A 26,743-nucleotide genomic window follows, 5' to 3' on the forward strand; every position below is an offset into this window, starting at 1 on the left:
GCATTGGCTCCTTGGCACCACAGGGCAAGCCTCACCCTCACCTCTTAGCAGGGGCCTTTCAATCTGTTATTTTGTCAGAAACCAAAAAAATTCCTCTGACTGCCCTAAACAACTCAAGACCCCGACAAAAAGCTCAAAGACCTTAGCACAGAGTCAAAACCACCTGTGCCTTTGAGTTTAGCCCATAAAAACAATTACCAACTTTGTGCAAAGAGTTACAAGCCACAAAAGTTTGAATAAAACGACAGTGAATTTATCACTGAGTGAAAAAGCAAAATTTTAAAGTTTCTAGAATGAGAGTTCAAGAAGCAAAATAGAAGAATCGAAACATGTCCAGTCTTTCTCCTTCTTCTTGTCTTCCATCTGCTGCTGTAATAGTAACACTTCTAAATTAGTTTAGAGTAGAAACAAACTGTCTAACATAAGTAATACATATTAAAAAATTATTGTAAATAATGTGCATGTAGTTTTAATATAAAAAAATAACACTGTCTTAAAAGCAGTCAGTGTGCCTCAACTCAACCATCTAAACAGACCTCAGCAAGTCAAAGAAAAAATGTTATAAATAAGAAAAAAAATAAACAACTTTAAGAACAAAAGCCAGAAAATCCTGTCTTCTTCTTCAGCCTCAAAGCTAAGAAAAAGAGACTTTCTAACACCTCAAAGTTATCTCAACACCAAAAACTTCATCACCTTTCTGCTGTTAGAAGCTGAAAGCAGCAGTCTGTGGCCAGATGTCACAGAAAGAACAGTTCATGGAGTGCAGCTGCAGCACCCACCTTCTCCCCATGTGGCTTTTTGGCTGTGAAACGTGGTTCCTGCTCATCTGAGTCAGGAACAGCTCACCCATGAGCTGGCACTGGGCTCCATCACAGAGCCAGCCCAGCTCATCCCCTCCCTGCACCACCCCAGGGACACGGGCAGGGCTGATGGAGGGGCAGCACATCCTGGCCTGCCTGGATTTTCATCTCTGGTAGCAAAGGTGGAAGGCCAAACTCAAAGTTTACAAGCTGGAGCTGTGTTTACTCATGCAATAAGAGATGCAGGGGGTGAGATTATCGCAAGATAATCACTCCCTTGATTTGTTATAAAGCAAAGCCAGCTGCTTCTAATTCCTGCATGGCACCAGCTGCTTTCCAGGAACCCACCAGCACAGGAAAAGTTTCAATTGCTTTCCTGCTCAACTGTTTAATTCCAAACTTTAGAAAATTATCACACTGCAAACAGTCCTGTATCCATACCCCAAAAGCACTCAGTGCTTAAACATGAAAAAAACCCACCCAGTCATACAAAAACTAGCCATTCAAGATTCATCTGTGCTCAATTAAAGAACACAGGAGCAGCTGATGAAAACATTTACAAGCTATTATTAAATTTTACCAGGTGGGGAAGCCAAGAGGAATCCAGATATTCAATTTTTTTGCCAGGATTGATTTTTACTTCAGACAAACAAATAAAAAAAGCGGTTGTAGAAGGTTGTTTTGCCTCAACAGAATTGGTATGTGCAGCTATCAATAACCATTGCAAGAAATAAAATACTTGCAAGGAATAAAATACCTGCATAATCAGAAATTCAATGGAAGTCATCTGTCCTGGTATGAGGTGTGCTAAGCACAGGGTACATGGCCTGGCAGTAATTATTCAAATGGCAAAGCACTTTGGGATTCGAAATGCAGGGGGACAAATGGGAACAACAATGGTAAAAATGATGAAAATGGGGACATCCCAGATGGGCCCAGCATCATCCCCACCTCCCTCAATATGGGCATAAGTTGGGAAATCACTGTACCTGCTGCATTCCTTCTCAGTGAGGGAGAATTGGCAGTTCCCCAGAAGGAGCAAATCCCCATTTGCCTCAGAGAAGCCCTCAGGCACCAGCTGTGATGCCCATGGGTGGCATGTCCCCAGAGCACTCATGGGGCTGATTGTGAGTTCCCCAACTCCCCAACTCTCTGGGGGACTCCTGCTGGGCACAACTGCTGCCCTTTGAGCCTTGGGACAATTCCAGCAGCTTTTTGTGGCTATGGATTCACCCAGGAGGCCACATGAGATTGTGTGAAAGGGAACCTGCACTGCAGAGCTGCTGTGACAGGAAGCAGGTGAGAGCCATGCCAGCATCCCTGCTCGTGTTTCCCTAGCAACTCCAGCTCCTGCTTCCCTGTACACATCCCCTTCCTCTCTCCAAAGTGGGACAAGATTGCCTCCATCATTCAGCCACACAAACCAGAGATGAGGGGAGCTCAGTGAGCCCTGTGTCCATTCAGTACAAATATTGATGGAGGATGCATTGGCATTAAATCTTCTCTCTGCACATGCATTAAAACTCCCCTAGAAACACAGGAGGAAGAAAAAAAGTATCTCAGCATCCCACCCAAAGCCTCTGAGCAATTGGTAAAAAAAGGATGAAGATGGGAGACCAAACTCCAGCACTGGCAAACCTGGGTGTGCCTGGGCAGGTATCACCTAAACCCAACAATCACACAAGGGGTCCAACACCCTTTAAAAAAACAGATCTAAGGCTCTGACCTGGCCAGATATCAAGGTACTTAAGTATAATAAATATATAATAATAAATAAAAAATAATATTTTTTTTTTTTATGGCTGAGGCCTACCACATCTTTGCCAAGCTGGAGAACAGAGCACAGCCAAGGTAGGCACCCCAGACTCCCACCCACCCACCATGCCCTTCCTCTCATTTAACACCAACTCTTCATCAGTCAAACCAGCTCCTGACACTGTTTTTTTGCCTCTCCCTATCATGAAAATCACACTTGGAGTTCAGGCATGAATGCCCAAACTCAGTTGTGGGCATTAACCAGGCTCCATCCATTCAGACCTATCCCACAAAAGAGGAATTTGCTTGAAAAGCAGATATTTAATCACATTCTGCTTCCCCCAGCATTGTGGCTGAAGCAACCCTGGCTGAAGTAGCAATAAAAGCTCAAGTGCAGGCACAGTGATATCAGTGGAAAAAAAGCCAGATGGGTGGATGGTCTCACCCAAAGTACCCCTGTCTGACCAACAAGGGTTTTTGATATAGTTTTGGAATGTATTTTTTCCTGTACAAAAGCACTGACCTGTTTATTTACTCATGCCACAGGTGTAGCTGAAAAAAGCTGGAGGTTTGTGATAATTCTTTTAGACAAATTCTCAGGGAAACCGGCAGCTCAGGACTTAATCCTAACCTAGCCAAGTGAGCACATAAACATTTGTTTAAACTGAAACTAAAATATGCTCAGGCTGGTCTAGGGGGAAGTGTCTCTGTCCATGTCAGGGGTGTTGGAAGTAGATTATTTTTTAGATCCCTTCCAACCCAAACCATTCTGTGATTCTATGAAGGCACACACTTAAAAAACCAACCAAACAACAACAAAACCAGAGCAAGAAATGCTACAGGGGAGAGGAGGCTCCCAGTTTTCTCATAGGAAGATATATCAGATTGCAGCTAAATCTAAACCCACACCACAGGAACACACCTTCATCCCCAATGAAGCCAAAACTAATCTTTGACCCCTTGGATTAAAAGAAAAAATATGCACCCCAAAAGCCCATCTCTCAATAAATTACTTGACCTCTGGTTATTGCTCCTGCTTTTAAAGAAGGAAAAGATCAAGTTAAATCATTTTGATTAGTTGCCATTAGAAGAAATGTGATTCCCACTGTGATGCTGGGCCATTCAGTGCTCTGTGCTTTGCTGACCATAAAGCCTTGAGATGTGCTTGACAGACAGTCCACACCCAAAACTCAGATGATTTAGGCTAAAAACCACAAGTGGTTGAATCCTGTGGCAGGAGAATCTGACAATGAAAGCTCCACTCCCTTTGAGTGGAGCTTCTCAGTCTATATCCTCAACTGCACAAAATCCATTACAACCAGGGATGAAGTCAAAATGCTGTGAATAAACAAAGGTGGGGAAGGCAGCAGCTGTACAAGTTTGCAGGATTGTAGCAGCTCTGGGTGCCCCAGCAGGCAGAGGTTTGCTGGAAGGTTTCTGGAGGGCTGGACCCTGAGGCATTGGGCTTTGCACCCCAAAACCCCAGATAGGAGAAAACACCTGGCCAAGATGATGGCAGAGCAAAGCTCTTACAAGCCAGCAGCAGGAACACACAACCTTCAAAACGTCAATCTGTTGAGATGGCACCAGTGTCAAAAGGCTGAGCAGGAAAACAGAGGAGGCAGATGTCACAGACACATTTCAAGAAAAATCCTTTCCTTAGGATTTTTTCTCCTAAGAATCTGAGAGGCCTCAAGAACAACATGTAAACATTGATTATCTGCTGCTGTGGAATGCAACAGGTGGATCTGTGATTGGTCTCATGTGGTTGTTTCTAATTAATGGCCAATCACAGTCAGCTGGCTCAGAATCTCTGTCCGAGGCACAAGCTTTTGTTATCATTATTTCTTTTTCTATTCTTAGCTAGCCTTCTGATGAAACCATTTCTTCTATTATTTTAGTATAGTTTTCATAGAATACATATCATAAAATAATAAATCAGCCTTCTGAAACATGGAGTCAGATCCTCGTCTCTTCCCTCATCCTCAGACCCCTGTGAACACTGTCACAGACAGAGATGCAATGCCATCACCAAACATCTCCTTTAGGAAACACCTGGGATAAGAAGAGCTCTTGGAAAGAAAGCTCAAGATACAGCAAAGGACTGAGACCTTTTTTTGAAAAATAGCTAAAACCTGGAACATTTGTTTTCATCAGGATATAAAAATGTGGATGACAAAGAGCATGTCACTGCTCCATTCCATTTACACACATCCCTCCCAAAGACTGCCTAACATCTGGCTAATGTCATTAAAAACAACCAATCCAGAGCACTCAGACCACATGCTTTAGCCCACCTTTTCTATAAGCAAAGCCTTGTTAGAAATTAATACATGCCGCAACAAGAATAACAAGATGTGCTCCATTGAACAGGGGCCAAAACTGGGACATAGGATGGCTTCAGCCAAAATTTCATGTTCTTGCAGTGAACTGAGCAGCTTCAGCAGCAGAATAAATGAAAAGAGAGGGAAGCTTTACTTTAGAAGAATCAACATGCTCAACTCTACCCTGCACTCAGCTGTCCCATGGTGAGGGACTCCACTGTAGACACTGCAACTCCAGCTGCAAGGGATGGCAGGGAAAACAAATTTAAATTAAATTAAAACACTAATGTCCCATAACTAGCACTGGCAGTGAATATATGTTTATTTTATATTCATGTATTCTATTTATGGGTGCATGTGTGTATACGTGATATTTTAAAAATTCAATAGTAAACCTTTCACTGGCCACAAATCTTTTTTTTTTTCCGTCCACAAAAATGAAGCATTGCCTGGATTAGCTGGCCACAAATCTCTGCAAAGTTTTTATATTTTTCCTTCCTTAAGAACAAAGTGTGGTGCAGGTTTGGAGATGAGCACCGTGGATCCAGCACGGCTCCATCACAGTGAATCCAGGGAACACTCTGCATCAGCCTGGTCAGGTTATATGGGAATATAATTAATCAGGTGATACATCCCACATAAATAACTTATGAGGAGCTTTATGAGGAGAGATGGTAGCCAAAAGGTATCTTAATTCACTCTAATAACGGATTGGGGAGAAAATACAAACACCTGGATGAAGCATCCACCTTTGCACCTCAGCTAAGAGCAATTTGTGCATCTGCCTGGCAAATATTCTTTTGTTTTTCTCTTACCCCCTCAGTCCTTTTGGAAGGTGGCATTTGCAGCATGTTGTAGTTTTGAGGTAGTATCAAAATGAGTGAAGGCAGAATTTCTGGGCAAGATGGGCATTCTGCAATGAGTTGTTGGGATCTCACACCCTTGTCCACCAAGGGCGACTCTACACCACAGCCAAAATCAGGTGAGATGTCATCTACCAGGCAGGCAAAGGAGAAGAGTTTATGAGAAATTTCCAGGAGCAGCAGGTCAGCTATTGAAAGGCAGACTAATCTATAAATCACTCCTACAAAATTAAGTGAATTAATGGAATTGCTTTTGAGCACAGTCATATGACAGTTCCCTCAAAACAGAATATTACACCTTCAAATATTCTCAGCAGTGCACATTAAAGAAATTTGAAGTAATTTAATTTATACTCATCAGGGACAGGGCATCAGGGACATTCGCTAAGAATCACAGAATTATTAAGATTGGGAAAGACCTCAAAAATCAGTCCAACCATGAACCCAGCACTGCCAGGTCCACCCATGAGCTGCATCCCCAAGCACCACACCTTCACCTTCCCTTCCAATGGAGCCTCTCCCTTTTCCCATCTATGTTATGTGCGCAGAACTCCTTCATATCTCCTTCCTCTCCCCCTGCAAACTTCTGCTTTGGAGCTGCCACCACGAAGCCACTGAAGCTTCCACCCACCAATAAGGTCACCAATAAGCCTTGAGATGTGCAAACATCCCAACCTTGAGATGTGCACACACACATCTTGATACATACACCATACCCTGGGTGTTTGCACCTCTCTTCTGCCCGCACTTTAAATAAAGCCAACTTCTTGTGTTGTTGTTCTTCTTCTGTGGAGAGGATGAAGAGAAACCACCTTGAGGTGGCACATCACTCCTACAACCCCTCATGAAGGGGCACAAGTATTTCAGGAGATTCACTAAATCTTCAGCTATTCCATGCAGCAGCTCCAGATTATTTGGTGTTTTATAGTGACAGAGCACGGGATGCCCTGGCATTGCTCCCACTCTTGGAGCATAACTAACCTCCAAGACTGCTCACACTGTCAGGAGGCTGATTACATGAAATAAAACACTGCTTTTGACTATTAATTAATATTGACTTCACTGCTTGACCTCCGAACATGCTGAAATTTATAGGATCGCTCTCCAGGTTTATTAGGGCACTATTAATAATCTGAGGAGTATTTGGAGTCAGGCACCTTAAGGAACTCAAAAGAGCTCTTTGGTATGATGCATAGACATCATCTCAGGCTACTTTTGGCTTGGAAAAAGCATTTGGCTAATTTTCAATTTGTCAAGTGAGCCCCTGACAAGTTGGAAACGTATCACAGAGCGGATCTTTGGGAATATCCAGAGAGCTTTTTCCCAGCCCTGGCTGGCCACAGCAGCGTGGCACAGGGATATCACAGCAAGCAGGATAATAACTAGATGGAGCAGAGCTCTCATCTAGGCTATTTTGGTAGATCCACTACAGATGAACACCATACAAAAGCCAATTAACTCCAACATATCTGACATGTAAAATAGTCACACACTGGAAATTCTATGTGTTTATTCTTTTTTTTCTCCTTCCACATTTTTTGCTCCAATACTGGGCCTTCTTAATATACAACAGTCTGAATGAAACACAAAATTAGTCTTTAAAAAATTCAAAGCAAGCATTCAGGGGTGGAACATTTTTAAGTCTACAGAAAAGTGGAAAGGGTTAACAACTTCTCTTAAAAACTTGGATTTCTACAAAAAAACCAAAAAAAAAAACCCAACCTAAACCACAAATCAAAACCACAACCCACCTTGCTATTTTCAAGCTTTTGCTTGAAAACTAGAAAGCATCTTAGTTTCTTGCATGTGTCATGTATGAAATTGTTAAGGACTATATTTTTGGGTAGTTTATTCAGTGACAAGCTAGAGACTTATGACAGTCTCCAGAAATCTTACTTCTAAGCCATCTCGTTCTTTACAAAAGCCAACATGTTTCTTAGAAGGACCAAATATGTGACTATGAATCTCCAAACATTACAAAGGGTAAATTTAGTCAGCATGCTTTCTTCAAAAAAATAAATAAGCAAAGGATGTGCTGAGGGAACTAGTAGCATCCAGCATTTTATCTACTAAATCTATTTGTGACTCAGGGATGCTTAAAAGCAGTGGTCCAAGACCTGTGAGCTGTTAAAAGCACTTTAAATCCTTTAGGCTGCTTTGAAAAATCTCCACGTCTTTGCCACATGTGGATATTTTGCACTGTAGTGCCAGGAATCAATGCAAGCATTTAAACTTCCTTTTGTCAGGAACGACTTAAATGGGGGAGCAGGGAGGCTTGTAAACAAAAACTGCTGACACCTCCTGCCTTATTGCAGGAGAACTATGATACAGCATTAATTGAAGGAGCACCTTCAATCTGTCAAGTCAAACAACACCCACAGGGGCTGTTCCTGGTTGATGCTGCAGCCGTGCCATTAAATCGGGAATTTTTCATGATACCTCAACCACTGTGACAGCACTCAGGTGTCGCAGACAACTTTTATGAAAAATCCTTTCCTTAGGATTTTCTTCTCCTGAGAAGCTAAGCCTCAGGAACAAAATGTAAACATTGATTATCTGTTGCTGTGGAATGCAACAGGTGCATCTGTGATTGGTCTCATGTGGTTGTTTCTAGTTAATGGCCAATCACAGTCAGCTGGCTTGGACACAGAGCCCGAGCCACAAACATTTGTTATCATTCTTTCTGATTCTATTCTTAGCTAGCCTTATGATGAGAACCTTTTCTTCTAGTCTTTTAGTATAGTTTTCATGTAATATATATCATAAAATAATAAATCAAGCCTTCTGAAACATGGAGTCAGATCCTCGTCTCTTCCCCAGTCCAAGAACCCCTGTGAACACCATCACACTTGGGTCATCTTGGAAAGATGAAAGGAGCAGCACAGCTGCTGAGCCTGGGCTTGACCATCAGTGACTGAGTGGCTCCTGGGAGTCTCAGTCCACTTGAAGGTTTCTTGCAGATTGGTGATTGTCACCTCACTAGCAGATTGTCACTCTGATGAGCCTGCACTGACCCTCCAGCCCACGGAAATGGGTTTTTCCCCACTGAAATAGGTTTTCTCCCACTGAAACAGGTCCTCTGTTCCATAAGAGTGGATGTTCTCCTCCATATCCTCACACCCACATTTGTGTTGGTTCCCCCATGGTGTTATAGATGGGTAATGAGATGATTGGCTCTTGCAATTAAAAGATAACTATTGTGTGAATATTAAGAGAAGCTTTAGTGATGGAGAGTTATGTTATTGGAGTTTAGATGTCCTCTGTTCTCCCCACGGTTCCCTTTCCCCCCTGTATTGTTGCCATCAGACAGGCTGGGCTGTCCAGGACAGGCACAAAGCTGCACAGGTGTCCCTTGCATAGGGCAGTTGAGAATGGAAAAGCTTGGGGGTGCTTAGGGGATGGGCATGGCAACACCTGAGCTCCAATCCAGTTAGAGAAAGCAGTTTCCCCTGATAAATGGCAAAGAAGAGCTGCCTGACAGACTTTGGGAGGGGCCAGGGCTGGCTGATGCAACCCCCAGGGGTATAAAAGACTGAGCATCCATCTTGAAGATGAACTGGCCATGGGGCAGTTCCCAGTGCTGCAGATTTTTCCTTGTGTAGCCCTTGTATTTTTGTCAAGGTTTAATAAACCTTGTTAAATTTTCAAAGTGAGCAGTTGTCCCTCACAACGGAAAGGAGCAGTTGCAGTGGGACAGCTCAGTTTGCTCACCAGGCGCAGAGAGGAGCAGGAACCCAACACCTCATCCCAACACAAAAACCAAACCACTCCTTTCCAGCTCTGCAGAGCCATCACAGCCAAAGTGATCAGTTCTGCACAGAGTGTACTGAGATGACACCACATAGCTACATAAAAACTGATGAAGGTCTGGGCCACCATATCAGCATGACTGCCCCTGCAGAGCTCAGACCTGGAGGCTGCACTGGTCACCAGTAAACTTCATTGGTGTGAATGAACCATGATGCCAAAACACAAGCCAAATATTAAATCTGGTTTAAATGGCTGAACTGCTTAAAATCATTTATACCACAAGCAATCAAGCCTTCCATTTGCCTCCATGTTGAAACAGGAGAGAAACAGGAAAGAGTAAGCAGCTGTTCGCCACCTCTCCTCAGAGGAGATCTCCATGACACTGGATTTAAATGCAGAGTTAGAGAAGGGCATCTCCTCCTTCAGTGGAGAAAACAGAAAAACATGCCACAAAATAAAGACTCGCTAATTTAGAACCAAGTTTACAACTAGCAGAGCTCCACACTGCTAGAAAGAGGCAGGCAGAAGAAAGGCAAGATCCAGCACAAAACCTGTTATCTCAAGAATGTTCTCTGATGGGGAAAAACAGAAAGGGGTGGGGTCTAAGCTCATCAGATGCAGCTAAAGCAACCATCAAGCATCTCATCATCATTAACACCTCACTAATGAAAAGAGTGTTTTTACCTTTCCTTTCAACCCCCCATTCTTCTCCATTTCTTTAGGCCATGGCATTTTGCAGCAGGAGCTCCTGCTTGGCATTAGAATTCATTCTCCCTGCTGGCTCATTTTTGGTAAAACCCTGTTAGCATGAACACTTGAATTTGACTGACATTTGCACTCTTCACTCTCGCAACTCAAGGCACAAGACCTCTCGGAACCCTCTCTCCAAGTAAAATTACTGTTTTTTCTTAATTACACCGGTGGCTGATGCAACCCCTGACAGAGAAAAGGTTGAACATTTAATTTGGCAAGGTTTAATGCCAATCTGCATTAGGGCACAGTGGTTTAACCTCTACTTCGGTGTCAGTGTGCCTATATCACTCTCCCAATATCACATAATATCCCTGCCCTACCTGTTTCACTGGGATCCCTCTGCCAGATTTCCCTGGGACCAGCAGCTCTCAGGGAGTCCCAGGGACTCTGTGCAACCCTGTCACAGCAACAGGTATTCTTCCTACCACCAATATACTATTCTGCATGTCAAAATAAAGACTTTCATTATTAGAAGGCTAATTACACCTCTAATTAGATTGTGCACACCAATATGCTCCTTTGTACAGAGTTGTGGTTTTGAGGTGCAATCTCACACTCCAAAGTTCAAACAGAGGAAGTATCCAGTGATGCTTTTGCTGCTGAAATGACCCCACAAACCCCTCTCCATAATTTCCATGCACAGACACATAAGAAAACATAAGAAGTACATAACAATAAATAAAGTAGCAACAGAGAAGAGATCTTTTCGTTGGGGATGAAGCATCTTGCTCTTTGCATACTGAACTCACTTGAAATCCTTCAATCCAACCTGAACTCATGCAACCTCATCTCCTAAGACACTTTATACTCATCTAGGATTATCACAGTGGCAATTTATCCTGCACATAACCAGGAGACAATTTCATAACGCACATGCTGGGTGAGTACATAACTGCTGCTTAAACTATTAAGTTTATTTGTGTGTTTATTTTTCTTATAATTATTCATTCATGCCTGTTATTTATTATTAATAAACCATTAATAATGCATTAGTTTTTAATTATTATTTCTAATTTTTGAGTACCCTGCAAACACTGATACATCACTTCCAGCCTCCCAGTGCAGCTGGAAAGTGTTTTCTGTGCTTACAGGCATGGGGTGGGGGCACTGGAAGACAAAGTGATTTAGGGAGAACCCAAGGGAAAATGAGCAAGAGGGGATCAACCCAAGCATTTCCACATGTCCAGCATGTCTGATGACTGCTTCAGGATGAAGCAAAAGTGGCCACCAACTATGGCTATAACATCTATAAAACCAATGTGAGCATGGGATCTTCTAAGAGGAACAAGTTTATTTTTTCATGGCCCTTTTTTCCAGGCTTAGCAGAGGAGCTGAAACATGAATTTTTTCAGTCTCATATTTAGTTCTGCCTGTCATTCAAAGGAGCAGTGTGGTTTCAGCCTCTCACCATTGATGCACCCCCTTCCAAGCTGCACCAGGAGATGTGAACCCCTTCTGGGGTGGTGAAACTTGGGTGCATTGCCCCACCTTAAGCAGAAGGTTTTCAGCTCCTAACTATGAGCATTAAGTGCTCAGAGAAAAAATAAAAACTCTTATGATGCCAGGTTTTAACTTAAAATACCTCAGTACTGTTTAAAAAAATAAATCAATGTAAAATATAAAATACAGAGGCATAGTGTCATAATTAGCAAAAGAAGGCTTTGGCCCCAGAAAGAACAGCAACTCCCTAACACCCTGATGTGGTGAATCCATGAACTGTGCAAGCCAGGAACGAACCAAAGTCCACACAGGAAGGCAATCATTGCCAGCAGCCCCCAAAGTGCTCAGGCTGTTTGTTTCTCATGTGGCACCTCCTGCTCTCAACATCTCCTTAGTCACTATCTCTCGTTTATTAGAGGACAACACTTCCCTATCAGCTCTGGTTCCACAAACAAGCCAAGGCCACCCCGAGCAGAGGGAGCTCCCAGGGACCAGGCAGCAAAAAGCCTTGCTTGGCTCAGGCTGCTTAAAGCTGGATGATTTAACTCTGACAGAACTGTGACTATAATAAGGCTATTTGTCAAAAAAACCCCACCAAAACAACAATAACAAAAAAAAATCACCAAAACAAAACAAAAACCACAAACAAACAAAAACAACAATAACCCCCTCCCCACACATAAACAGCATTTTATCACAGAGATAACAGTGTCCCTTTGGATAGCAAGTTCTTGTTGCCAGCAAAGGCGAGGAGCCCTCGGTGATGCCAGGAGACCCTGGAGGGGTGGTTGGTCCCTCTGCACCCCCTCCTGTCCTCCAGACCTTCACATCAGGAAAGGGGAGGAAAGGACAGAACCACAAGCTGATGATATCAACCTGCTTCAAACCATCTCTAAGGCAAAGAGGTGAAAAAAAGGAACTTTCAGCATTTTAGATGGGTTATACCAAAGCAGAGCTGCTCAGCACGGGCAAAGCAGAGTGGGATTTCATGCTTCACTCCTGTGCTAAGAGAGGGGGTGAGAGTATAAGCCAGGTGAGTAAGGGTTGGGTTTGAGGAATCACCCACCCCTCAGCACTGCCAGGGACATGCAGCCCAGCCCCCTGTGCCATTCCTGGGGCTGAGCCACCCCACTGTCCTGGCACAGACACATTTGGCCAGGCAGTCACCAATTTCCAGCTACCAACGCACTGCCCTCACCCAAAACACTGTGTTTGCACAAATAAACACACCAGCACCCCTGAAATAGCTTCCCCAGCCCCACTAGGGAGAAAACAGCCCAGGAAAGGGGTCAGACCTGGTCGGGAAGGCGGTGTCCCCATGCCCACTTCTTCACAGACTCTCCACAGTGTCCCTTGCAAGCTCCCAGCTCGGGCTGGCGTTTGATCTCTGACCGGGCTGAGCAAACACCGCCGAGCAGAACAAACTGTTCCTTTCTCCAGAGGGGAAATCCAGCCCTGCACGTCTGGGTTCCATTGGGAGCCCCACCAGGATCCTGCCCCACCAAGACCTGGGGGTCACAACCTTCTCTTGGGTCCAAGAAAAGGCTCTGGTGACCTGCTCTGCTCAAATTCCCCAATGGCATTTCCAGCCAGCAGCTCCCACTCTATTCCATTCCCTCCAAAGGGTCTCACTCTCACTCAGATAAAAAGGCAGAAGAAACTCGAGTGATGCCAGAAGCAGGTGTAAAATCACACCCAAAACCCACCTGACTCCCAACCCAGCACCACTTCACTGGGGATCCTCCTGAGCATCCTTTTTTACTCAGGGAGTAAAAAAACTTTTCTTAACCTATATCCATGATATTTGTTAATTGTGAAGGTCAATCATCACATTACTCATCTATCACACGTGCAACACCACAGTTCAAACACAGCATTTCCAGACAGAGAAAAAGGATGTTGCCCCACCAGGACTTGGGGGTCACAACCTTCACTTGGGTTCAAGAAAGGGCTCTGGTGACCTTCTCTGCTCAAATTCCCCTAATGGCATTTCCAGCCAGCAGCTCCCATCCTATTCCATTCCCTCCAGAGGGTCTCTCTCTGATCCAGCCACCTGAAGAATTTAAGGAGGGGGGAAAAGCATCCCTGGGTCTCTCAAGCCACCCTGCATTTTGCGGGATCTTACATTCCACCATGGAAGATCAAAGCAGCCCTGACACCAAAACAGCACAAAAGAAACTTCATGTTTCACTTCATGTTTCATCCTCCTGCTTGGACCTCTCTGTGTCCTGCTGCAAAAGCAGAAATTACAAAATCCCAAACTAAACCTCTATAAAAGAAATATCAGCAATTCAAATGAGACTGAATTTTTTTTTTGTCCTTTTACTTTAGCCACATAAATCAGATAGTGAAAAATAAGACCATGCCACAAAAGACCAATCATAAAAATAGCCCTATTAATTTTCCTCTAAACAGTTCAAATAAATAGAGTGTCATTCCTGCATTTTGAGACTATTCAATTACAGAAGGAAAAGAAAAAATGACCCAGCAATACAATGAAGTTATAGCATTTGAGCAGCTATGAAACCAGAAAGAGGGAGATTGATTTATTTTTTTTTTAAATTAACACTGCATTACCTGCATTGAATGGTCAACACAATTAACAGGAAGCTCCAAATAAAAAAGGAGAGGGGTGGAAAGGAAGTCCCCAAAATATTTAGGAGAGCAAACCCCACAGTGTATGGCTTTTCTGAGGTTCATTGGGGAAGATCTGAGTTTATTCTGGTGACAAAAACTGCTAAATCATATCAGGACACAGCACAGGGCACCATAAACATCTGATTCTATTGTCCTGCCACACAAGCAATCATTGACTCATCACCATCACTATTGAATCCACTGCTGCCATCATCAGCAGATCAGTTGATCCCTAATATCCTGCTCATTTTTTTGCAGTGCTAATTCATCAGGTTGAAAGTTTTAAGGAAATCTTATCCACTTGAGTAAATCATTAACTGTACCTCTTAAATATTGTATTGCTTTAGCATAAATGTTTCTCACTGAGTTTGCAAACAAACTATCATAAGGAGAGGGAAAAGTGAAAAATTTCCTTAATTTCTACTTTTCTCACCTGGTTTTAGTATTCATAACTCAGTGAAACAGACTAAAATTTACTTTAGACTAAAATTTAGCAAATTCAAGAAAGGAAATTTTGTGGTTGTTTTGTTGGTTTTAAATACACCCCAAAGTCTGCTCATCCTCTTTCCTTCCCCCAAACCTGGCAGGCTCTCCAGGCTGAGCAGTGGTTCTCCCTAGAAAGCTTTTCAGTGGAGCTGAAAGAACTGGACAGAGGAAACTCAGGTTTTCCCCGTTCCAATTCAGTCTTTATTGAAAAAGCATCTCTAAGTGTTCTGATAAAAACTCATTTAATTCAATAGTAACTGCCATTTAATCCATGCTTCTATACAGCACTTAAAGGTGCTTTTTACTTGCCTCTTTAATATATACATAAAGAGAAAAAGAGATAAAAGTCTTCTTTTAAAAAGTCTGATTAAAAATCAGTTATCTAGGCACTGAGGGTAAAAATGTATTTCTGAAGCATTGATTTTGAGTGTTTTCTTCTTGTTTGCACAGCCTCAGTTGCTACAGTAATCCAAGAAATCATCACCATCCCCTGGATAGGAAGATCCTCAAGAGCAGGTTTGGGGTTGTGGGTGTTCTTCGGGGTACCCAGCCAGCAGCTCAGCCCAAGAGATGATGGGGGACAAGGGAGCAATGACAGTCCCATCCCTTCTGCTGCAGAGGGATCATTCCCAATTTGGAGCTTGGGGGTGCAAACCCACCAGGATCTGGAGCTGTTCTGAGAAGCCCTGGAGCTGGGACACCCATCCATGTGTGTGTGAGGAACAGCCACTCACTTTTCACAGATTTAAAAAGGTTTATTAAACCTTAGCAAAAATACAACAGAAGACTGAATAGAGAAAATGTTACGGCTCACGGAGCAAAGGATTTTCCCCACCATGTACTCACCCACACAATGGAGGTTTTGCCTTTTAACCCTTTAGCCCCTCCCAAAATTCTGTCCGTCCACTCCTTTTTCACTGTGCAGGGGTGGAGATCTCTGCCCAAAATCCTGATTGGAAGTCAGATGTCACCATGGTGACAAAGCCAAACCTCCCAAATATCCCAAACCTGGCTGTGCCTTGATAACAACTCAGGGGGTAAAAAACTTTTCTTAACCTATATCCATGATATTTCTCTTTTAATTGTGAGACACAACCATCACATTACTCATCTATCACACTTGCAACACCACAGTTCAAACACAGCATTCCCAGACCAGAGAAAAACGATGTTGCCCCATCAGGAGACTTGGGGGTCGCAACCTTCACTTGGGTTCAAGAAAGGGCTTTGGTGACTTTCTCTGCTCAAATTCCCCAAATGGCCTTTCCAGCCAGCAGCTCCCACCCTATTCCATTCCCTCCAGAGGATCTCACTCAGAGAAAAAAGCAGAAGAAACTCAAGTAATGCCAGAAAAAGGTGTAAAATCACACCAAAAACCCACCTGACTCCCAACCCAGCACCACTTCACCAGGGATCCTCCAGAGCATCCTTTTTAACTCAGGGAGTAAAAAAACTTTTCTTAACCTATATCCTTGATATCTGTTTATTAATTGTGAGGGTCAATCATCATGTTACTCATCTATCTCACGTGCAACACCACAGTTCAAATGCAGCATTTCCACACCAGAGAAAAAGGATGTTGCCCCACCAGGACTTGGGGCTTACAACCTTCACTGGAGTTCAAGAAAGGGCTCTGGTGACCTTCTCTGCTCAAATTCCCCAAATGGCATTTCCAGCCAGCAGCTCCCACCCTATTCCATTCCCTCCAGAGGGTCTCACTCTCACTCAGATAAAAAGGCAGAAGAAACTCGAGTGATGCCAGAAGCAGGTGTAAAATCACTCCCAAAACCAACCTGACTTGCAACCCAGCACCACTTCACTGGGGATCCTCCAGAGCACTCTTTTTTACTCAGGGAGTAAAAAAACATTTTTTTACCTATATCCATGATATTTTTTAATTGTGACGGTCAATCATCGTATTACTCGTCTATCATATGTGCAACACCCCAGTTCAAACACAGCATTTCCTGAGCAGAGAAAAAGCAGAAGAAACTCGAGTGATGCCAGAAGCAGGTGTAAAATCACACCCAAAACCCCAGCACCACTTCACCAGGGATCCTCAGAGCATCCTTTTTTACTCAGGGAGTAAAAAATCTTTTCTTAACTTATATCCATTATATTTGTCTCTTAATTGTGAGAGACAATCATCACATTTCTCATCTATCACATATGCAGCACCCCACTTCAAATGCAGCATTTCCTGAACAGAGAAAAAGCAGAAAAAACTCAAGTAATGACAGAAACAGGTGTAAAATCACACCCAAATCCCACCTGATTCCCAACCCAGCACCACTGCACCGGGGATCCTCCAGAGCATTCTCACGTGCTTCCCAAGGCTCGAGGGACCACAGCTGCCCTCAGCATCCCCAGCCACCCTCTCTGCAGGCAGCCATTCATAAAATCAGAGCTCAACAAAAGACACACACACACACACACACACACAGAGACATCCACACACACCTCTAACCAGAGAAAGACCATCTTACTCACTGCTCTCTCCTTCCCACGCTACCTCCAAGCACTCATCTGCTGAAGCAATGCGCTGCTTGGCCGGCAGCCAGCTGGAAGCCAAAAGGGGCTTTTCCTTTCCTGCCGCTCAACCTCATTCAGGCACTTCTTGCTTGTACACAAGGCTATTTATAGCTGCTGGCGAGCACCCAGGAGCAACCCAACCACAGAGCTCCAGCGGTTCCAGCAACAAAAAAAATAAATAAATAGGGAGAGAGAAAAAAGAAGAGCCCGAAAATAAATGCAAAAAAAAAATAATAATAACAACAAGAAAATAAATTGATGTGGAGCTGGCTCGCTGTGCTGCTCCTGTGGGTACTGAAGAGGGTGAGAGTAGTGTAAGGGAGAGGGAGAAGCTTGGATGGGCTGGTCTGAGTTAAAAATAAACCCAGCCAAAAAAGCCACGGCAGGGAAGCGTGACCTTTACTACTACTACAGGAGGGAAGCACGCTGCACCCTGCCTGCCTGCCCAGGGAGGGCTGCTGCACAACTTCCAAGGAAAAATGGTGGGGGGAGAAAGGGAGATGGAGAGGAAAAAATATATGCAGCAAAAAACCCCAGATACTGAATTTAAAAAAAAAAAAAAAAGCTGATTTTTTCCTTCAAAAATTATTTGTTTTTCTCACCTCCAAAAAGAAAAATTCTCATTCCGTTGCACACCTCTTTGGAGGGAGTGACTGAAACATGGTTTTGTCAGAGGAGAGAGTGACTCTGAAATATGGTGTTGTGACAGGACAGAGGAAGAGCCAGCTTTGTTTCTTGCAGATTTTGATGATAATGACAATTATAGTATTAACAAAAATAATAATTACAAACACCATATAAAATATACAATATAGATGCAATATATACTATACATTGTAACATATATTATATATTACTATAGATATCCTTTATATAGTATATAAATATATATATAGTATATATATCCTACATATAACAAAATATCCTTTATTATTGTTATTGTTGTGGTTGATGTTGTTATTGTTGTTGTTATTATTATTACCACTATTACTATTATAACCATTATTATTGCTTTGGAAGGGAAAGGCAGTACAGAGGCTGCAGTTTCACTCTGAGGCAGAGCAGCTTCTCCTGGGGTTTTGGTCTTTTCCTCTCTGTTGTGACATCCCTGCAGACAGAACATGCATTGTATACAGAACACTCAAAATTTCTTTGATTTTGGGGAAGAGTGGCAGGAACTGGCAATTGTGTGTGCTGAGCAAGTGTGTGCACATGAGAACAATTAAACACATTATAAACTGGCCATTTAAAAAACACATCACACCTCAATAAGGGTGGAAAATGGGGGAACAACCCTGCAGGTCAGCAAACATCAGACCCCCTTCTCTTCCCTCCCACTCCCCCATTTTTTCCTTCCCCCAGATGAAAACACTTTGATTTTGCCAAGACAGGTGTTTCAGATACAGCTTGAAAACTAATTAAATCATATCTGCAGCTTGAAAACTAATTAATCCTTTATTCCCTATTATAATAGATAATTACAATGCATGATAGGAAAAAACTTGTCAGGTTTTCTGTTCTAAATCCTCGCATTTCATGGAAAATAAAATTGGGGGAAATGGTTAGGGGACCTAGCCATTCTTCTGCAGGCTACCAAGGGAGGCTGCTAAAAGGGTGGATTCTTTTGGATATGGCATAAACAAAAATTAGTTATTGAAAACAGCTTGGAGAATGAAAGATTTTTGGGGTGATTCTTGTTCATATGAGTGTATGGTCAAGAGGCTACCGTGAGAGTTGAACCCTCATGCAAACAAACAGCAAATTAAAACATCTGTAATTAGAATAACAAGCAGGGTAGGGTTCAACATTTGAGATGGACAATAGAGATGCTCCTCTCCAACACCTTTTCCTATTCCAGAGTCACACAAAGCCAACAATCCAATGCCACCAGGAAGGTAAGAAAACACCCACATCCATCAGCAAAGGCCCCCAGAACCCACCTGCACCCCCCTCAATTTCTCTTAAATGCTCTGGCATCTTTACTCCCACAACAAGGTAAAAAATCGTGATTGTGCTCAAAGTTTCCATAACCCCTTTGTAAAAAAATTAAGTTTTGCTCTGCCCTTATAAAAAGAGAATTGAATGGATCAAAATCTATTTGATCCAAATTCTCAAAACCATGATTCAGGAGATGAGGATTTTGAAGGTATTGTTGCACAGACTGTCTATGAAGGGTCTAGGGAAGCAGCAAATAAAAACAAGTCTATTGATGTATTGCCAATATTATTAAAAGGTGCTCCCCAAGATCTTTGAATCCTTAGTAAAAATATGGATGGGCCCAAAAAACCACATTGGATGATACCAATGAGGCACTGAAAAGCTAAGTCAATCCAAGAGATGAATAAAATGTTGTGATGCGATTCATACACAACGGAAAGCAGCACACAACAAAACCACCATGGATGGCCATTTTCCACCAAAAACTGAACTAATTCCAGTCTTTTGGCTTCACTTTTGCCTTCTGTCCCACCTGGTAGCTATTCTGCAAAACTTCATGTCCTTGATGCAGCTCCATGTTGTCAAAGACCCCCATTTTGGGGAAGCTACAAAGAACCAAGGGCAAGCAATCCTGCTCATCACTCCTTTTGATTTACATATTGGGTTTGCTTTTTATATTTATTTCAGAACAGATTTTTCCAAGGAACCCAAAAGAGACAAGCTCTTCCAAACTCCCCAGCTCCCCACTAAGTCCCCATGGGCCTCCTCTCCAAATTTCTGCCTCTTCCTCCAAGGTCCCTGAGGAGCACTGAAAACCAACTGCTGCCACTTAAAACAACCAGAAGTACAGTCAAGGTTGTTTTCTTTCCAAAGAAACCCTCTGCTGCTCAGGAAAACCTCCAGAACCTTGCATAGCTGGCAGCAGGGAGAGGGATGACACAAGCAATTAGCATCACAGACAAAGATCTTCAGCACGTTCTGGTGCCAAATGCTCTTATCAGAGAGTCCCCAAGCAAGACATCCTCGCCCAGAGATTGATTGAGGCCCTGTGCACCCCTTTTAATGAGGTTAATTAAAAGCTGTGTTACCAGCAGGAGGACTGAAGGGTGTGAAAATAACTCAAAAGGGCCATCTTCCCTCTTCCCTTCCCTTATCCAGCCTGGTTTGCCTCTATCCACATGGGGATGACCAAAGGTCCCACATCCAACAGTGCTTTTAGACCACACCTCATGCCAGCAAAACATCCCCCCCCACCAAGGCATCCAAACTCCTCCTAAAGCAGCCCTAACCATCCAAACCACGGCCTCCCAACCCAAAAAAGGTCAATACATCACCCAAGTTCACAAGTGATGATTTGTCACCAACAGGATGAATATGTAAATATTCATTTACATGAATATTTGAGGAGGGAGAAGCAGAAAGAAAAGAGGGGAAATGGGTTTTAAATCAACACAATTAATGGGTTTGGTATTTGTTCATATATTAGATTAGTAGACTCCAAGGCAATTAAGCATCCTTGATATGAGGATGCCCCATGGCAAAGCTTACCCAGCTATTCCTGCCATTTAAGAGCTTGGGATGGAAGGAAAAGAGGAAAATCCTCCATTTTTTTATTAGTTTTTTTATTATTTTGTGGTAGAAAAAGATATTTCCAAAGTTTGCACAACTCGCTAAGATACTAATTTCAAACTAATTCCTTGCATTTATCACTTTCCCTTAGAAAATGGAATTTTAAGTAACTAAGAAGAAACTAATAGCTGTGTATGAAAGAAGAATGTTAGAGAGAAATTGAACTCTGCCTTATTTTGCTTACACTGATTTATTTCCTGTTTTTCACCCCAACCCAAACCAGTACTCTTCTAACAATATTTAGTGAAACCTATAATGGAAAGAAGTGTTTCTTCAAGCATTAAATCACTTGAGGACACTTGAACTGACCTTTCATATATATCAGAGCCTGTAAGAAAAAATCTCATCCCTCCACATACTACTGGCTTCGTTTTCAGCACTATTGTCAGTATCTCATGGACTTTTCTACCCATGTGACAAAAACCCCTTCCAAAGCCACTGGAGCATGGCTTTGGGGATGGATTTGAAATATAGCTGAGGTTATCTCCCAGCTTTGATCACTTGAGCACAGCTTTCTCTCCAATTTGGTATTGCTTAATCCCCACCAAAATCCTAAAGCTGTTTTTCACCCAAACACTCATTTCCTACTCTTTCTGTAATTAAGGTTGTAATGGAACAGCCTGGCAGCACTTAATGCTGCTTTTATTAATGCTGTAATGACTCAAGTTACAAGATAGTGAGATATTTTCATATTTTTGCAAAGGAGGGTGTGGGCTCCCCCCACTGCTGCAGGGTTTCTTGTTCCCCATATTCCCGTTCAATGCATCATTTAGATTCCAGGGCAACAAAGGCATTCCTAAGGAAGGCACAGCCCTACAGACTTGCCAATTGAACTACATAGTCTGGGCACAGAGAAAGAATTTTTCAAAACTAATTATATCACAGCCTTCATTTTTTCTGATGTCCAGTTGGGTCCTGACTCTTTAACAGAGCCCCAGCTCTTTATCCACTGAATATAAACCCCTTTAAATTGATACCTCTGTTTTTCAGGCACTGACAACACTTGCAAGACACTGACCCAACATCCTGTTGTTATGCTAGAAGCTACTCAGTGGCATTTCTTTTGGTCAGTAGTAACAATATTTTCTTTAAGGAAACTTTGAAGTGGTTTCAGGCAAGTTACAAGACATATTAAAAATGACACGCCATCTGCTTCCCAATGTGATGTTTTGCATTGTGTAACTAAACCAATTTAAGAACTGAAGTCTATTTGACATCTAATTAGTGTGTTTGGTAGCCTGATCACTTGTAGATGTTCTGGAGGGAAAGAAGCTCTCTAACAATCTTGATCTTTTTTTTTTTTTTTTAAAGACAACAATTAAAAATAATTAGTCACAGAACTGCTTTTCCTTCCTAAATATTTCCTTTTTTTCCCATTTAGGAATCAAGACATATGTTTCTGCCATGCTACCCTCTATTTTTGGTAGAATGTAAATCTAACCATCCTTTTTTGGGCACCACAATCACAGAGCTTTATCAGTCCTGGAAAAGGAAGAGGAACATTCCCTGGGTTGCAGAATGAAAGGATCAATCAGCACCCAGCACCACATGGTGCCATGCCAGGTCATCCCTTTGCTTGCTCAAGTTAATGGCATTCCCCAGGAAATGCGTGGCCACCTCAGGAGTGATTTATCCTGGCAGGGGAGGACCAGAGGATAGAAGTCGTAGGCACAATCCAAACAGAAACAAAACAGCTCATACCAGAGCATTTAAAATTCAAAGTCTACACTCCAGCTTCCAGGCTGCTGCAGCTTCCTCACAGGCCACTACAGCATGAGGGAGAAGACTGCAATAGTAAAGTATCAAAGCAGGCCAAACTCAAAATCAGAATGTGCTGAGATGTGCCCACCACAGATGGGTATGTTCAGATTCATTTATCCATTGGGAAGGCATAGGGAGAAATATTTAAAGAGCATTTTGCAAGGGACAGCCTGTATGGTGGTCACACCAAGGAGAAATGATGATTTTTCATGCACGAGTGAATGATGAAGCACACACAGCATCTCCAGAAGTGTCAAACATGCCTTGCAGAAATCAAAGAAGACAGCTTCCAGTGCTGCAGACTCACTGCATGCTCCAAATGCAGACACATGCCTGAAGACCAGAGAGAAAATTGGATTCCAGCATCAGCCATAAGCAGCAGCACTGCAGAAGCACAGGGCATTGCTTCTCACACCATCCCTCCAAAAAAACCCCAGAGGCTTTAACCCATGGCAGTTGTGTCAGGTACACTCATACCCTGATGGATCAACTGGGGAAGTCAATGTCAATATCTCAAGCCTTTCCCAGGAGCAGCCACGTCCATCCCACCTCTCCTTGGAGACAACCCCATCTGCAGCAATCTTTGCCCATAACCCACATCTTCTGCAAGACCCAAACCTTGCTTGGAGCTATTTTGAACAGGGGGAGAAGATAAATAAGTGAGAATTACAATCAGGCATGGGTAACAGTTGGAGGGAGGTTCAGATCAGGTCACTCCCAGAGGATGTTGTTCCTGGAACAACAGCTTTGTAACCTTCATCACCTCCTACAGTGAAATACGACCACTCTTCTGGCCCGTCTTGTTTTCCAAGTTTTATTTTCTATTGTTCTGTACTAAGCAACAGCCTGCCCTTATCAGCACTGCCCCGGTGCCACTTGTTTTCCTGTTACCTTCCCTTGTATCACTCCAGCTTTTCAGCCCTGCCTGGACATGCATTTGGAAGCTGTGATGAGTTTGGTAGCCTGATCTAATTACCGCCTTCCCAAAACGAGTCAGAAAGAAGAAAGAAGGGGAGGAAAAAAAGACCATTTCAGCTAGTTAAACATGCTGCTAACCAAAAAAAAAAAAAGACTTGGAAGGAGACAGGGGAATTTGCTAACTTTCACTCAGTGGCAGAGCAGGGCTGCTTTCAATGTGCCATATTGACTTACCGCTGCTGGAGGCACAATAAAGGCAGCCCTTGGAGTCAATGCGGGCTCCCGCGGCTCTGTGTAAACTCCGCTTAAAATGTATTTCAAGGAACTTGATCTATTGACATGGCAACTGTGAAAACTTGAGGCCATTTGAAATTTAAATAGCATTTCTACCCCTCTGTAAATGCCAGCCGTGCGGGGTGGGCCCCATGGCCCTTGTGTGGAAAATGCTTTCACTGGAAGACATCTCCCCCAACAGAATGCCTCCAGACACAACTGCTCTCCTCAAAAGCAGCCAGCACAACTGATGGGGACCCTTTTTTGATGCAAATTCATATTATTCTGTTGGGGAACAGCAGGTGTTCAGCCATGCTTTCCTTTAGAAAAATTAGGACCTTGCTTGCCCCCCCTCCTTCTTGCACTTGGCTCTGGTTAGCTCTCACCTCAGCACACACTTGTGTGCCTCCTGCACTGGGAAGTGCAAATCAGCACTACTGAGGAATGGGACTGTGTGTGCTCTCAATCAGTGAACATCACTTTCATCAAACATGGCAAAACCCTGCAGGAGAGCACTCCAAGCCTTCCCACTGTGGTGAGCACACGTCCTCTTCCCAATGGCGTGGCCATCGAGGCCCAGTGTGACACAATGTGAGGTGAAAATACAAGGGAAGCACTCCACAATCAATATTTGGTTTGACTTATGGAGCTGGGCTACTAGGAGCCTTACCAGCAATTTTGCTCCATGAGTAACTTAACTCCAGCTTTAGTAAGGAAGGATGTCCTTGCTGAGTATCACAAAGTCATTGTGGTCCTTATAAAATTGCCTGTCCATGCAGAGAGCACAAAGTAGCTCCAGGAAGGTGCCAGGGGATGCTTATGTTGTGGAATTAAAGTGGTATCCAAAGGTCTGGAACGGGACAAAGCTCTGAGAGTCCTTGGGACCATCAAAAAATGTGTTGATGCTGTGCTTCAAGACATGGTGGGCCTGGCAGTACTGGGTTAATGGTTGGACTCGATCATCCTGAAGGTATTTTCCAGCCTTTCCTCCTGATTCCATGAAGGGTTCCTGCCCTTGCCCCCACTCTGCTCTGCCACCTTGTCATTTGCAATTTAATTTGAGAAGAAACAATGGAGAGCAGTAGAGATAAGAACAGAAATCCACCAGACACTCAGATAATGTGATCTTACACAGGCACCACCTAAAATTCATCGGGGTTGGAAAGATCCCTTATCATCCTGTGGAATTTTACATCCAGGACTCTCTGAATTATCTGAGTAAATAGTAAAAAGGGCCTTTTTCCTATTGTGTGTGAATAGCAACCCTCTGTAGGGTCCTTGGGGTCCTAAAGAACAATTAGAAGAAAGAAAAGCATCTTCATGGACCCATTTAAGGAGCACAGGAAAGAGCTCCCAGATAAATGGATGATTAAGGCCAGAATCATCCAAGTGACAGGAAAATATACCACATTCACCTAAGTGACCTGGGATGGAGCTTGAAAGATGAGGAAAAGGAATTTAAAAACAGAATGTGTGATATCAGGGATGGAGGACATGTTGAAGGGGAAAAGAAAATGCTGGGAGATGTTCAAAGAAGTGAGGGGTGGCTGAAGTGTTTGTGGGTGGAGAAGAAAGGCCAAAGGAACCTTGCCAAATGCCAAGAGCCTTGACATCAGAGAGTACATACCATTTGTCCATCACTACAACTTACTTCAAAAACTAAAAATTAAGAAAAAACAACAAAAAAGGTAGAAATTTATGCCTGACATCTTCTACTCAAACTTCAACTCAAACCTGTTATTTGCAGTTGAAGGCACCTACTAAAAAAGTTACACAACCAATATTTCATCTGACCACTTAGAAAATACTGCCACTTCTGTCTGCTCCAATAATAATGGAGAAGAGTGATAAACCAAAGTGAACTTATTTCAGCTCTTCAAAGTCAAAACAAATCAGGAAACCTGTGGGAATATTAGGCTAACCTAAAATTCCTAATTTGAGACCTGTTTAGTTAAGCACAGTACTAAGATAGACATCTGAAGTTATAAAATCACAAGACACCTCCAGCAAATTTCCCACTTTTTATTGGCAATAATGATCACTGTCTCTATTACAGGCTCCAGTTAGGACTCTATTATGCTGGGCTCTTTATAAAATACAATCCACACCATTAAAAATCTACCTGGCTCTCTTACAGCAGTTGGATGATACAAAGAAGAATAGCTAATAAAGATTTGAAAGAAGGTTTGAAAGTCTTCTCTATATTTCTTTCTGTAGAATATTTTAATCAAACAGACCATTACTCAGTGGTTACAGCTGCAATGCTTTTTTTGTATTTTTATATAAGTATATATATAGACATACACATGCACATATAGATATATATATAAAATTTTTCCTTCATTTATAAAAAGCTCAGGCAGGTTCTCTTTGGAGCAGAGGATGTAAATAGACAAGCAGAGCCCACAGAAGCAGTCCCAGCAGTTTAGCAGAAATGCAGAACACAGTGTGAGGAATTCATCCACCAAGAGCTGCTCACAGCACTGACACTGAAGTGACAATCAAACATTCAGTAGTGAAAGCAGAGATGTTCTTCCTTTCTTCTCAGCCACAGAGTCATGATGTAAACTAACTAGTTTTAAACTACACCAAACTTTTAGCTCTTATTTTCCACCAAGCAACCAATTTCCACTCATCCACAGCTCCACTTGAAACTATTCTTATTGCAGCAAGATCAACCCTGTAATGGCACAGCACTTCTCAAATGAGAAAAAACAAAAAAGCAAAAAAACTAAGTAAAAAAAATTTTTTGAGGACATACAAAGGGTTATGCTGCTAATAAATACTCTTTGAGATGAATGGATAAACAGCATTTCCAGTAATACCCTGGTCTGCCAGGAGGATGGCTTCTCCTATGACCAGCATACATGCAAAGGATGCAGGA

General features: G+C 42.8%; 1 protein-coding gene across 3 annotated transcripts in view; it reads right to left on the reverse strand.

Annotated features, from left to right (window-relative positions):
• ACVR2B (activin A receptor type 2B) overlaps window positions 1–26,743 on the reverse strand; it is a 112,935-nt gene that overhangs the window by 56,224 nt on the left and 29,968 nt on the right. Inside the window, exon 1 of one of the 3 annotated variants that reach the window (XM_074547943.1) lies at window positions 12,981–13,092. The exons of the other annotated variants lie outside the window; for them this stretch is intronic. Coding sequence (XP_074404044.1) covers window positions 12,981–13,005 — 25 coding nt within the window. The 5' untranslated portion in view covers window positions 13,006–13,092. Of the gene's footprint in view, window positions 1–12,980; window positions 13,093–26,743 lie in introns of those variants that run through there. 3 annotated transcript variants of the gene reach the window in all.

This window comes from Zonotrichia albicollis, chromosome 1, assembly GCF_047830755.1.
Source record: "Zonotrichia albicollis isolate bZonAlb1 chromosome 1, bZonAlb1.hap1, whole genome shotgun sequence".
Taxonomy (NCBI): domain Eukaryota; kingdom Metazoa; phylum Chordata; class Aves; order Passeriformes; family Passerellidae; genus Zonotrichia; species Zonotrichia albicollis.